A 14,356-nucleotide genomic window follows, 5' to 3' on the forward strand; every position below is an offset into this window, starting at 1 on the left:
TTAAGTCTTCCGTTAAGGGAAATGTATTTTATTTTTTGAGGTACTAAGGCGTTTTTTTATAATTATTTAAAAAAAAGTTTTAATAGTTTTATAAAAACAGACACATTATTATGAAGTAATATGTGACTATATAAAGTGGCTGTACATTCCTTAAGTATTTATGTAATTCAGTATTTAATTGAACTTCCTTTCGGTCTGGCATCTCTCCACCTGCTAAACAACACTGTAAATACCAGTTCTTGGTATTTAAGCAACCCTTCGCAGCTGAACTATCGATAGTCGCGCTACGCGGCCACACTATTCGCTGCTCACCTCTGGCGTCTCTTCTTCTTCCCTTTTCTTTTTGCTGCGCTTCCGGAGAAGTCGTCTTTACTAGAAGCCACGTGCTAAATTTGTAGTTTGCAAGTTTCGTTCGATTCTTGAACCGTTCGCCACGAGAGATGGTGCGTAAAATGTGCTCGTTAAACCGAAATATAGTTGCCTAGCCTGCCAAGCAGCATATTTCCAGTGTTTCACCTGTTTTTTTTTGAGTGTGCCCTGCAAGCAGAAGTGCTAATACCCTGCGTTTCCATTACAGACGAAGGGAACCTCCAGCTTTGGTAAGCGCCACAACAAGACGCACACCCTGTGCCGTCGCTGTGGCCGCTCCTCCTACCACATCCAGAAGTCTACTTGCGCCCAGTGCGGCTACCCCGCCGCCAAGTTGCGTTCCTGTAAGTCAAGATGCCCCAATACCGCCCTGTTACCTGGTTAATAATTGCATTCTCCGTACGCTAGACAACTGGTCGGTGAAGGCCAAGAGGAGGAAGACCACTGGCACCGGTCGCATGCAGCACCTGAAGGTCGTGCGCCGCCGTTTCCGCAACGGATTCCGCGAGGGCACCCAGGCCAAGCCCAAGAAGGCTGCGCAGTCCAGCAAGTAGAAGGCTCTGGGTATCCCAAGAAGTATATCCCACACCGGGTTATATAGACGGAGATAGCTGCTGCCCTTAACCACTGAGAACGACAGCCTCCAGTTGATCAACGTGAACACACCATCCAAAATCCACTGAAAATGGCCCGCAACATGGCTAATAAATCGCTCGAGCGCTAATAAATGAACGTTTTTTTTTATTAAGTGAAACTGGTGAATATTTTTTTATTGTTTGTGCAACAAAAGTGAAATGTGACCGAAAAGCAACCAAAAGATAGCGTGCAAACGGCCAAGATCCATAACCAACCGCCTGTAGGGCTGATTTCCTCGTGGTTTTCGCAGAAATTGTGACTGCTGGAAGTCAACACATTTGTAGTAATTTTCTTTGAAAGCTAGAAAAGAACGCCTTTATAAAGACAGTATTAAAATCTAGATACCCAGTAACTAAACAAAAAGCATGGCAATTTATTTCACATCGTAAAATCGCTAAATTAATATTTTACTTGAATCTAATTAGATGTTTCGCAAAAACATCTATAGAAATACTTCAATTCATAATAAGTTCAATCTGAGAAACCTATCAACTGATTCTGATTATAATTTTACTGAATTGAATCCTAAGAATGGCTCAAAATTCTTGTTTCTGATTGTTAAAAACTAATACTTTGTGTTTATCAAAAGTAGCCCCATACATAGGGAACCGTTTAATTGAACTATTAACAATCTACACATAGAAACGCAGAAGTTATTTGCTAGTTTGGATGTGCCTAACTTATTTCATGCAATTGAAATGGTTGTAGTTGATTCGCGTGCAGTGTTTAAAATAATTTAGAAAAGCAATTATGTCGGACAAAATGCGAATCAGCAATAAGGTCCAACATATACATTTTAAAGGATTTTTCCAAATACCATTTTAGGAATATTCTTTGATATTGACAAATATTTATAACCCTTCATCAGATCTAAACCTCTTGTTTATTAGGGCTTGTTGCAAATGTTCTCTCGTTTTCAACAGATAGCTGCAGCTAGCATAAAAAACCAAAAACAATTTTCAGTATGGCACTTGTACTATTAGTTTTAGGGCATAGTTTTTTTTTTTGCAAAAGTGTTGCTTAGCTAAGTCGGCACATTATCAACATTTTGACTGGCGATTTGATGAAAGTATAGAATGTAGTAGTATTATAAGTGATATGTTTTCGTTTTTACTGCTTCACATTGGAATTGGCGATCTAGTGCCTCTAAACCTTTACCAGTTTTTGGCGTCCGCACCAATGCTTCTCAAACAGTAATCGGACTTATCACATTTCAGTCGCTCCAGAACTGTATGCTTTGAATCTGAATATTGCATACTTTGAGGAATTCATGCACATACAAAGCTTGAGGGTTTTGTAACATATTTATATATTTTATTAATTAAATTACCATTTAAAAACTGACATTTGACCTCGCTTAAGGTAACGTAAGTATTCTAATAAACATGCGCTCCGAGAGTCTTAGTCCAGGGCCCCAATATTAAGTTAAACTTACGATATAGGGTTCCCCAGCAGTGACCACCTCTCGAAGCCCGGTTTAGCAAGCAAGATAATATCGTACATCAAGCAGTGATTGATTGGTTTATGACTACGAATCGGTTCGTTACGGTTCGGTTCTTAATTGTCGCTCGATTTGACTAATAGTACAATTTACAATGTATAAAGCGTTTCACTAAAACTAGGGGCGGTTTTGGATTGAATTCGAAGGAAATGTGATGGGCACATGGACGGATTGGATGGGATTTTTTGGGGATTTCGCTGGGGATCACTAAACATATTGCCACTAAATGCTAGGACATTTACAAGTTATACATAGCTAGAAAAGAGTGTGTGCATCCAGACTAATCGGAGTGCGGGTGATGCGATTGCAGGAGGGCAGTGCTGCTGGGCTGAGAGGCTAGTGTCGTTGTCGTCGCATCCTGGTACTTCGTCCCATTGGCTTGGCTATCTTTCACCGCCTTTGCCGCAGTGGGTCGCTTGATCAGCAGCTTCTTTAGATTCTGGAACGGCGCATCGAAGAGCACCGTCAGGGCCACAGAGGCCAGGAAGATCGATATGAATTCGTTGGTATCGAGCTGTGATGGGTAAATATAACAAACAATACAATTAACTATCTATGATCAACCTGCGGGATACCTACAATAATCGAAACAAAGTTGTAGTAGTGGTGAATGTGACGCCTTCGGCCGACATTAAAGAAGAACACGGGGAACTGCGTCAGGTAAATGGCATACGATAGCTTTGTGGACACCTGGAAACCGCGCCAGGCAAACAGCTTCGTCAGTTTATCTGGTTGAAAACAAAACAAAAAGAACATGAAATAGATTAACAGCTGCAAGCCATGGATATTCGTTCTCAACACCCACTTCTGTACCCATTATGGGAGACAAAGACGATCCAGGAGAAGAACAGACACCAGGCGATCGGCGCAAAGGCGGCGTATATAGCTGCATGGGTGGAATTGTACACGTAGTTGATGTCGCCCATGGGCGCGGGTCCCAGCAGAGAGGCCAGCACACACACGGTGGCCACCAGCCATCCAAGTCGCAGCTGCAGGCGGCTCAGGCGGACGTTCTGGTACTTGCGCAGCACATAGCCCAGCAGGATGCCCATGATGTACACCGTGGAGCGGTGGGGCGGGAACGAGTACATGTAGTCGGCGGTGCGGAACAGGCGCTGAATGCTGGATCGCAAAAACACAAAAAAATAGCGATAAAATACCGAATAGATAGTTTCCCCAGGAAACTGCCAAACTCACTTGGTGCCAAAGTAGATGTAGTTGGACAGCTGGTTGACAATCGTGGTGTAGTACCTAGCCGCCGTTCCCACCGTGCAGAGGAGCAGCAGGGCGAAGAGACCCCGTCTTGGCCACCGCCACAGTGCCAGGATGAGGAGTGGCGCCACCGCAAAGAGCTCCGTATCGATGCCCAAATGGTGCGTGTGCGTCAGGCACATCTCGCTGAAGCCGAAGTAGTTGTGGATGAAGAGCAGGTTGCGCCACCAGTTCTTCTTGCAGATGTCCGCATGGTGGCCCACCACCAGGTTCCACTGGGGTCCGCTGCCCCACAGAGGCAGCACATACGTGCAGAAGAGGATCAAAGCGGCCAGGGGCGGAACAATTCTGCAGCGGGTAAGCCAATTCGATTAGTGCCAGCAATAACTCATTAACTCATTCAAATGAACTCCTCTCACCTCATCAGCCGACTAATGTACTCGTTCTTGAGCCTGATGGGCTGCTGCTTCATGAGGCGACCAAACAGGGAGTAGGCGGTCAGCATGCCGCTGAAGAGCAGGAAGGGATCCGTGTAGAGGGAGGCAGCTCGACCAATGACCGTCCACGGCTGACCCAGACTCTCCGACATGGCAGTGCGATTGTTGTACGGATTGAAGAACATGGCCATGGACTTGTGCGAGAAGATCAGCATGAGGGCGTTCAGGAAACGGATGCCATGCACCGCTTCAATGTCTCCAGGAGCACTGCTCGTGCTGAAGAGCCAGCGCAGGTTCTTGTCCAACGAGAAGGCCGTGAACCAGGGATCTGAACATGGAATCACCATTTCATATATGACTGCAATTAGAGATTAGGCTGAGCGAACTCACTCTGCTTGGGCTGCGACTTGGTCGATCGATCGTAGATGGTGGACAGGATGGCTACGGAGAGCACGAGCAGGAAGAAGCGCACCGCCCAGGTGGTGTTCCGATCCCAGGGCCGCTGATCACGCACCTGGCACATCTGGGGCTCCACGCGCACATTGAAGGTGATGCCCGTGGAGGCGGTCTGGTTGCCCAGGTACTCGGCCACACTGTACTCCACATCCCGGGCGGAGCAGCCGGAGGGCACACAGAGGCCCCAGTTGATCAAGGAGTAGCGGGGCACGCGGTGACCAGGCTGGAATTACAAGAAAATAAACCCATTGAGCGGTCGTCTGATTGGCGATGAGTTGGTAATGACGCAGGAGAACCGCCCCATCCTCTCCAGGTTAATTGAATGCTGAATCAACTGGGGTCTCTGACCTACCTACGCCTCCATTACTCTCGAAAACATAAAAACAATGACTAGTTGAACGGGATTCGAGGCAATCTAATTAAGCCAGGTCGCGTTTGTTCCGCCTATACACTTGATAATTTTGCAATTTACATATGTTAAGTTTATGTGTTCTAAACTAAGTGATCTTTTCAACGGTAAATTACGTGTTTACATAGGTTTTATACCCGTTACTCGTAGAGTAAAAGGGTTACTAGATTCGTTGAAAAGTATCTAAGAGGCAGAATAAAATATACATATATATTCTTGATCAGGATCAATAGCCGAGTCGATCTGGCCATGTCCGCCCATCTATTCTGATATTATTTCCGTTTTTTATAAATATATGTATGTACATAGTAAATTTCTATAAATTTGCCAAACAAATTTGCCACGCCCACAAACCGGGTAGTAACCGCAACTACTTACGTTGTTGTTATTATTTATGAATTGAGATTTTAAGTTTATTTTTTAATACGCGCCTGTGTAATTGAATACCTAAATAAAATGTAGCTTTTTATTATGCATACTAAAAAGTATTTCAAAAGCGGTCGAAAGCTAATAATAATTGTTCTGCTTACTTGAAAAAAAACCGGAACGATTTACTTGTTCTTCCTTATGGATTTTTAAAATATATGTACTTATTATTGTGCTGACATAATCAGAACAAACAATTTATATTCAAATGATGTTCCTCTTTTTTCGGTGCAGAGATCCGTAAACTGTCCGTCCGTTTGTCCGTTTGTCCGGTTTCTGGGTTCACTGGCCTGAGTGGAGCTTACGGCTTCGATTTTGGGCTATGATTCGGCATTTGCATTTTACGACCATCTTTCGCGTTTGATTACTTCGCCTTGCTCTCCGCAGGCAGTTTTCGTCTTTGGTCAAGTTCAATGTCGAAGTCCAACATTTTAGCGGACCCATGTTAATCAATTTTTCTGCCACATTTACACTTTCATATACACAATCAGAAATAAGTATGAAAAAGTGTATACGATTTTTACTTTATCCACTTAAAATGCACAAAAATATATATTTAAGATCAATAAATTACGCGAGCCCAACGATTCAGTTCATTCCCTTGATCAGGTATCTCAGTCACGTGCTCCATTAAAGGAACTTTGGGATGTGGAAACTCAAAAGTTTGGATACTCACGTCGTTGAACTCGCTTTTAAAAGGTCCGTGTGATTGGATCAGCTTGAAGAAACTCCTCAATCGCTTCGAATTGTGTGGCAGAACTGGCTGGGCATAGGCCAAGCAATACTGGCCACGGATGATGGAGTCCCCATCCTGATCCTTGCCCGCCTCCTGATCCTTCATCCGCTGCTGAATGCCCAAGCACTGGTCAAAGTCGCCGGGCTGATTGATGTTGCCATTCAAAATGCCCGAGTTCAATTTGCCACTGGAGTCGTGCACTATAAAAAAACAAAAAAATAGAAAAGTTATTATGTGGAGACACGGCTTACATTTGATATTTGAGTACAAAAAACCCCCGTCTAAGAATGAAATTTAAATGTATCCACTCGTTTGGCAAGTCTTGAATAGACATTTTTTTAAATCTTAGCATTTTACCTTCCCGTTGTTGTCTTAAAAATGGGTTTCATCCATTTAAATGCAAATTAAATTTCTCCTGTTTCACTTCTAGTAAACCAGACCTCATTTATTGATTAGACCATAAAAAATAATCTTGCGGTCTTCATCAAGTAAATGTCAATAAACCGGGAAGAAATTAGCATACGCATATGACTTTTTTATTAGGCGATTAAAGTCAGCGACCGATTGAAGAATAATAGCAATCGTACTTTAACTCACTTTGATTCTGGTAAATGGTTATTACATATCGCGGTATTTTCGCTACTACACCTTCCTAATTATGCGATCTTCAAAATAATCATACAGATACCCATTTTGCACTCATGTGTTGACCTCAGCCTTAGGGCATTCTTCTTATTCATTCAGTTGGAGATTCCTCGAATAGCTGAATATGTGATCCATTCACGTTTCGCTATCGAGCGGATGAAGTGGCGCGGTGGGGGGCGTGTTGTGGTGGGCGGTGGGCGGCGGTTTGGGGCGACTGTGACCTTGACTGTGATCGCAACTCGTAGCGCCTCTCGTTCTGATTCTAAGCCTCTGTCGACGTCGACGTTGCGGTCTTTTGTGTCAAGTTCGCGTTCGCAGTGGCAATTGAAATCGCTGTTTTTGCTCATGTTTGCAATTTTGCTGCTCTTGGCTGGAAATTCGCTAGATGCAACTGGCATTGCCACATGCTCGATCATCTGAGTGAGTGTTGGTGTGCGAATGTGGGTAAAGTTCGACCATTGGCCTTCGCTTTGGAGCACACACAGCTGCCAGTACAGTGCCGGCCACAAAAGTAAGTCACTTGCTTCCTAAGCAACTCTAGCTACTTCCTACACTAGTTCTGGAATATATTCAACCAAATTTGCACTCTTCTACAGTTTGCAAAGCCTTTTTTATTCTATAATATATCATACTTCCGTTTATGGTGCTAGTAACTTTCTCATGCTTGCAAACTTCCTGTTTGTCCTTCCTAATTGTTATTATATTGCTCTTTGTGTACCCTATTACCTCAGCCATAACAGTATCATTTGATGCATTCGACTTTGGGGTCGAACTCGTCTGGCGGTCACGTCGAAGTCGGAGTCAACTGCGACTGCAGCTTCACCTGCTGCCAGTTGGCAATGACTCCAATTCGAGCCGAACGTCCCCCGACTGGTTCTATGGTTCTACTGTTCTCCGGTTCTCCAGCTCTCCGGTTCTATCAGGCCATCCAACATCCAACCATTCAACCATCCACTTGCAGAACTAGAACCCCAACGCCAAACTGGCCAATTTGTTGACTGTCATCGAGTGACCTTGCAATCGCCCCAACCCAGCCCAACCCAACTTGGCCACCACCACGCGCTTCAAGTTTGTTTACCCAGCTGTTGAGTACTCACTCTTCAGAGCCCACAGATCGAAGTTGTCCAAGGCGTTCAGAAACTGATGCATCTGCCGGCGACACAAAGTCGAGGCATCCGGATTTCTGGCCGCATCGAAGGGCTGCGTAATGGCCAGAAAACGCTTGCCAATGTTGTACAAGTAAACTGGAAGTACGGAAATGTATAAAAGTAGTCAATTAATATATATTTATAAATATTTATTAAATTTGTAAACAATTCTTTGTATTGTTTGTAACCCGGTAATTGTTTTCCGATACAATTTCAAGCGGCTAGTTAGCTAAATTGTACGGTATTGAAATGACTACATATTTGATAGATCTTAATGGTTTTTTTAAGTAAAGGAAATTCAATTTCAAAATGCACTCGTTACTATTCACTGTGATTACCCGTGATTCACTGTAACCCAAGTCAGCCAAGCCAGAGAATTATTATTCAAACTTACAAGCAAACTATAAACCGTGTTCGAAAAATATTAATAAATTTCTTACAGCTCGGAAAAACACGTAGGTTCCACTGGTTACTTGTGTGCTATAATTTAAACAATCAGCACAACGGAAATTGCAACGCATCGAAAAGATTTTTGTATAAATCATTGGTAATTGGCGGTCATTGTTATGCATTTTTGACAGCTTTTCGTTGAGATTGAATTTGATAACCGCTGATTTTGGATCACTAAGTTAATGCTTTTCAATTTCGGAACCGCATTTGGACTATAACCCCGATTAAGATCATGCAACAAAGTGGTTTTTCGGCATTACTCTTGTTATTGATATGATATTAATATACTTTAAACTGCACAACATTTTTACTGGATGTGGGCTATATAATTTGAGAACGTAACTGGCTATTATGCATCATTACATTGGAAATTGTGTTGCTTTGCCTGGGAGCATAGTAATTTTAAATCCTTTCCCGATATATCAAGGAAATTGCTTTAAATGGGAATGCGGTCTTTTGAGTGTTATGGATATGGATAGTTATGGATAGTACAGCTGAGCCATAGCCATGTTCTCTCAAAATGGGGCCTGTTTATTGAGTGCAGGCCATTTGCACCGCAAAAGGCACACAATACGCACATGTGGACACCAAATTGAACAAGGTCAGGCCCCTGGGCACGTGGCTTTTAGAACAAACAGGAAGTGAACCGAGCGGCCATTCATGGAGACCCAAGACGGATAATGAGGCGCCGCCAAATGGACGAAGAAAAATGGGGATGGTAGATCTTGGAGAGCTTCCAAGTCCAAGTGGCCAGCCGTCATCAGCATGCCAAGCTGGTGTCCCAGTCCCAATTAACATTTTCATTATCATGCTGGCCACTTTTTATGCTAGGCAGATCTCATTTCAAATGCCGATCGCGTGGCTCCAGCCATCGAACATCAATATATCAGTTGCCGCCTGCATCCGTCTACTCATTTTTGTTTTTTTTTATTTTTTGTTTTGGGCGTGGAAGGGGGCCAGCCAAAAGGGGGTCCCAGAAGGGGCGGGTGTCGCTGGGCAGTCCCCAAAGTGCTAAAATGCGTCAGAGTGCGACGAGATCCGACTGCCGAGTGCCTCTCGCCAGCTGTCGTCATATTCTATATATATAGAATTATATATGTATATATATCTAAACTAAATTTGGAAAAACTGGCCGGCTCTACGGAGGAAGAGCCGAGGACGTGGGCACGAGGAAGAATGGAGAATTCTACAATTGCCAGTCCCGTCATGAAGATGGGGCAACAATGGCATCCGTGCGAAACATTTACAACCGGCTCAGCTCATTAGCATCGCAAATTATGAAGATTCACAGGCATTGATATGGCAAAACAGATCTTTGGGATAGTTTGTAAGTGTATCGTGAGTTAGCTGCCAACTCCCTTGGGATACGACAATGTTCTGGAAAAATGCGGTTAAGTGGGTTTCCCTCTAAGTGTCATTTCGCAATACGATACGTTGAGGCACACCCACTTTCAGCATTAAAATCTATAATTTAATTATTCATGAATTCCGTTCCAACTCAAGAGAGTTTAAAGCTCCGCGTGGAAATAAAACAACTATTCGCGGATTAATTAGGAGGATCGTAAACTGCAGGATCCTAGTAACAAGCCCCTCAGTTGATTGTTATGCAATTCACTTGCAACCAATTCCATCTGAAGTTTTGGGGAATGTTAATCTTAGAGCCACAGAGACTTTTACGATCTTCCAGGCACGATTTGAACCCCAGCCAAACGCATGATCGTAAATTGCGACCCATAAAAGCCAAGACAATTCATTGCTGGTATTCGTACAATGAAATCAAAATCAAAAGTAAATTCGCTAGCGAGAAAACTGCAACTGAAACATCTATGCTAAATGGCCAGCAGAGAATGTCATGTTGAACAAGAATCGCACTTTGGACCGGGCCAACAAGCGGCAACTGGCTGCCAGTTGGCGGCTTAATTAGCCGTCTATCTCAGCTGAGTGTGCGTTTCGTATTCGTCTCTGACCCACTTGGCCAAGTTGCTAACTGAAAACTGAAAACTGAAAAACTGAAAACGAAAATAACTGAAAACCGAGCAGCTCTGTATCGGCTGAATGCCAAGAGCCAACTCCACTAAATGGCAGCTGGACTCGCGAATATTGGCCAATATTCCAGGCCAACAAATTCGCGCAATCCTGCGCAAACGCCGCGGATTACAAAAGAGCGTTCTAGTTAGTGGATCTGGTTTGTGATTTCCACCAGCCAGAATTGTAATGGCCAATTGTGGCGGTGAATGGGCATTTAATGTCTTGGCTTTACGCGGTTACTTGGCTGTGATTTATGTGAACTACAGCTCGTACTTGCTTAATATACACCTATCTCGCTCCATAGTGCACACTGATTTCATCTTGCCAATTAGCAGCGGATTATCTCGCGGATTATAACATCTATTTGTGGCACCTCTCCTGGCTGCTGATCGCCACAAATCGATCAGCACTTGTCACTTGTTCGTAAACATTTTCGCCAGTCAATACTACAATGCGATCACGATCGACTTCGTCCCCGGATGAGCCAGCGTTTTGTTTGCTCGCTCGCACTACACTGAAATTATATTCGCATCTTGCACTTGCCTTTTCAACTGATGAGAAGATTCAAAAATAATGTTGACAAAGATTTTCTTTGAAAATATTTATAATTTAATACAAATGTAATAAATTTAATACCTTTTATTAAGTTTCTCTGCAAAATATTGACATAAATCCGACAACTGAATGGATTCTAAGCGTAAAACTCCAACGTAGAACAACTGAGAATTACTAAAAACGCCAGCTTTTTACGGTGCACCACCACTCAACTTAAACTGGGCTTTAAAGTCAATATTTATCAAGTCAATTGGCAGTTTAGCTTTGGCTTGCCACCGGACAGTAAAAACAAAAACAGCTTGTCGAACTAGCCAATTTGCCACCGTTATTAGTTCTTGGTATCTCAACGGCTTAGATATCTTAACCTTTTGCTGGACGACGCATCATCGCCGTCATTTCCAATTCCATTTCCATTACTATAACGATTGGGTAAATCGTAGTTCGCATTATTTTGGGATGAATGGATGGATGGTGGGTAACACGTTTCGCGTTTTATGACAGGCCTTTAACGGTACCTCAGTCACCTGGTCAAGTGGTCGCTCACTTATGGGTGGATGATGGGCTCGCGATGTGGTGTAAGTATATGCACACTCACAAAAAAATGTTAAATAAAAATAAAAATACAACACAACAGCAACAAATCGGCGACAAGCAACCACTTGGGAAGATCAATTACAAACAAACCAGGCACAAAGTGGGCAAAAAACCGAAACCGAAACCAAAAACCACTTAAGCTGGGTCGTCAAATGGGCTGGGCACTCGGTTTTATTATGTTATGCGCCGTGTTTGAGGGCGGTACTATGAGCAGCGACTGCGACTCGAGTGGAAGGAGCATCTGCATCGGACATAACACTCAGAATTGGCGCTACGAAGCGGCATTCGTTACGCATTGGAACTATCGAGTGGAGCAGGCACTTCGAGTCGAGGAAGTGCTATTGGCATAACGTTGGGTAATTTCGATGGTGCTTGATGAATGGCCGAGTATCTGATATTACGATATTCGGCATGGCATTACTTACGATATAGGGGCTAAGTACTGAAGTAAGCTTAGTTCCATGCTGGAACTACTGGAAGTAATTCATTTATTTGGTTCTTTAATGTGGCTGAAATATACGGCATTCGTTACGATATAAATACGATATTCGGCTTGAATGTTGCGCATTGCAATGTAACGAAGTGTGGCTCAATTTGATTAAATTATAAAAATAACTGGTTTAGATAAAATGCAGCTCAATATATTTTAGCGTAAGCACATAAATAACTTTTTGAACATCGTTTTGACATTCACTGAGTGCAACAAATAATTAAGGCGACAATAAATAAGCACATAAATAGCAGCATGAGCTGCTGCAAAATCCGAAGATGCTGCTTAGCAATTAAGATAATTACTTCTGTAATTTAAGGCGATTACAGTTGAAACAATTATATGGGTTAAACCTCCAAATTTCTGAGTTCGCTTACGTGCGGCGCGACCTTATCACATTATGAGGAGCAAAAATGCAATAAAATACAGAGTAAAATTGTTTCGTTTACGTGAGACTTCGCACATTGCCTTGACTTGGTCACTCCATTCGCAGGAACCAGTGAGTATCGAGTGTACGGAAAACCCCCCCATCAGCCAAACAAAATGAGGTCCTAACTTTAAGTGCAAATATTTGGCACCGGAAAAGAAAATAAAAAAGATCCAGCAAGGCCAGACCTCTTAACAAGAATAAGTGGCCAACCAAAGGCGAGGCATCGATTAGATAAGCCGACATTTTAACCAATTTCTCGCGATGGCCCTTACGGTCAGCCGGAAGTGGCCCAAAAAGATGACGCATCTTGGCCAAATACGAAGCGGCCAAGCAATTGCTTTTGATTTGACGCACGGCCTCTTATGCAATCCCTATCGAAAGTTGCATTTCAAAAGCAGAAATCGCTGATCGAGCGAATGTATCGGTGGATCGGTAATGGATCGCCCACTTGACTTACCCCTTTCATCCTCCTCCACCTGGTCGTCCTCGTCCTCCGCCTGTTGCACCTGATGCATCGTATAATTTCCAGGCGTTACCGCATGCAGTTGACTCAAGTTGGCCGTCTGATATTCCAGGATCGTTGTGGTCGCATCGTCGGCGAACAACTTCAGGCTGTAGTTGACCTTATCCTCGAAAATCGAAGCTATTTTGCTCTCCAGCTTATCGGCAGACACATCGCCAGCATCGGAGGCGGCATTGGCTCCGGCCAGGAGATTATCGCCCAAATTGCAATTGTCCTTCAGATTGCAGGTGGGATGGACCACGCCCTCGAGCGCCTGACTACTGGCAATTACTGCCAGCAGTAGAGACAGCATATGCCGTGACATCCTGCCAAGGATCCTGGATTAGCAAACCCTCTTGTGTACTTTCTATGCGACTTATGAGTTTTCAGTTCTCTGGCACATAATCACACAAATAATCACACACAAGAGCAAAGGACGCAACAGAACAGAAAAAAAAACCAAGAATTTTGGAAAAATCTTTTTTTACAACGGAACGATCGGCGATCGGTGATTTTCGGATCGTTTGTGTCAGCGTTCAGCGAATTGAATTAAGCGACCGCCAAGACGAAACATTCAACGTCAACTGATTGTCCAAATGCCGCCGAGCATACGAAGACCGCTCAGGTTCGGCGGTTTGGTGGTTCGGTGGTTCGGTGGTTCGGTGGTTCGGTGGGTCGGTGGTTCGGTGGTTCGGTGGTTCGGTGGGTCGGTGGGTCGGTGGTTCGGTGGTTGGGTGGTTCGGCGGCGGCTTAGCGGCTCAGCGGTTCGGGGGCCTAAAACCCGGGAGGCTCTATGTATAGGTCAGTATCCGTGTTGGCCTAATACACGTATGTCTGTGTGTGTGCGTTAGCCGCAGACCGAATTTCAAAACGAAATGCAAGCCGAATTTTGAGCGACTGACTGCGGCTCTGGCGATTACGATTCCCAATCGCCGATCTCGCAGCTCTGAGAATTGCATTTGCCGAATGTTCAACTGCGGATTTCAGCCGAGAATCCCAGACACTTCTTCCCACATTCGGCACTATCTTTTCAGCTATCGACTGCTGCTAATTGTGGCCATGCTCAAAACCCCTGATAAATGGCAATGACAAATTGCTCTGTTCGAGTTTTCAACTCACATCAACAAATATCGTCGTTTTCCCAAGAATTATCTCTTCGCATTTGGAAATGCAACATAGTGATGTTAATATAGTTATTATAGTATGGAATCTATCCTGATCTTATTGTTTGATAGTGGGTTTGATAATTCCCACAATCACTTGCAACTGCAATCAAAACTCGCCAATTAAACTCCAAAAGAAGAGAGAACCAAAGGTATTTCCCATTTCTGG

General features: G+C 43.7%; 2 protein-coding genes across 2 annotated transcripts; one reads left to right on the forward strand and one right to left on the reverse strand.

Annotated features, from left to right (window-relative positions):
* Nucleotides 1–302: 302 nt before the first annotated feature.
* On the forward strand, nucleotides 303–1,123 carry LOC6550704 (probable 60S ribosomal protein L37-A). The gene is made up of 3 exons (XM_001978082.3): nucleotides 303–443; nucleotides 578–713; nucleotides 778–1,123. Exons 1-3 carry the CDS (start codon nucleotides 441–443, stop codon nucleotides 921–923), a joined length of 285 nt encoding a protein of 94 aa, XP_001978118.1. The 5' UTR covers nucleotides 303–440; the 3' UTR covers nucleotides 924–1,123.
* A 977-nt stretch (nucleotides 1,124–2,100) lies between these two features.
* Nucleotides 2,101–13,612, reverse strand: LOC6550705. The gene is made up of 9 exons (XM_001978083.3): nucleotides 12,980–13,612; nucleotides 7,925–8,071; nucleotides 6,123–6,382; nucleotides 4,546–4,834; nucleotides 4,138–4,483; nucleotides 3,704–4,066; nucleotides 3,312–3,628; nucleotides 3,086–3,234; nucleotides 2,101–3,020 (listed from the first exon to the last, which is right to left on the reverse strand). The coding sequence occupies exons 1-9, from the start codon at nucleotides 13,347–13,349 to the stop codon at nucleotides 2,787–2,789; spliced, it is 2,475 nt and encodes an 824-aa protein (XP_001978119.1). The 5' UTR covers nucleotides 13,350–13,612; the 3' UTR covers nucleotides 2,101–2,786.
* Nucleotides 13,613–14,356: the final 744 nt, after the last annotated feature.

Source organism: Drosophila erecta, unplaced genomic scaffold (genome assembly GCF_003286155.1).
Source record: "Drosophila erecta strain 14021-0224.00,06,07 unplaced genomic scaffold, DereRS2 tig00000126-arrow-pilon, whole genome shotgun sequence".
Classification (NCBI taxonomy): Eukaryota; Metazoa; Arthropoda; class Insecta; order Diptera; family Drosophilidae; genus Drosophila; species Drosophila erecta.

What these genes read in the sequence shown, in the direction of transcription:
- LOC6550704 (XM_001978082.3), top strand. An exon ending in CGCCGCCAAGTTGCGTTCCT is followed by an intron (nt 714 to 777) that starts GTAAGTCAAGAT and finishes TCCGTACGCTAG; the next exon opens with ACAACTGGTCGGTGAAGGCC.
- LOC6550705 (XM_001978083.3), bottom strand. Translation starts at nt 13,349, where the DNA reads ATGTCACGGCATATGCTGTCTCTACTGCTGGCAGTAATTGCCAGTAGT. An exon ending in TTAAAAGCGAGTTCAACGAC is followed by an intron (nt 4,835 to 6,122) that starts GTGAGTATCCAA and finishes TTGTAATTCCAG; the next exon opens with CCTGGTCACCGCGTGCCCCG. An exon ending in CTCCCATAATGGGTACAGAA is followed by an intron (nt 3,235 to 3,311) that starts GTGGGTGTTGAG and finishes GTTTTCAACCAG; the next exon opens with ATAAACTGACGAAGCTGTTT.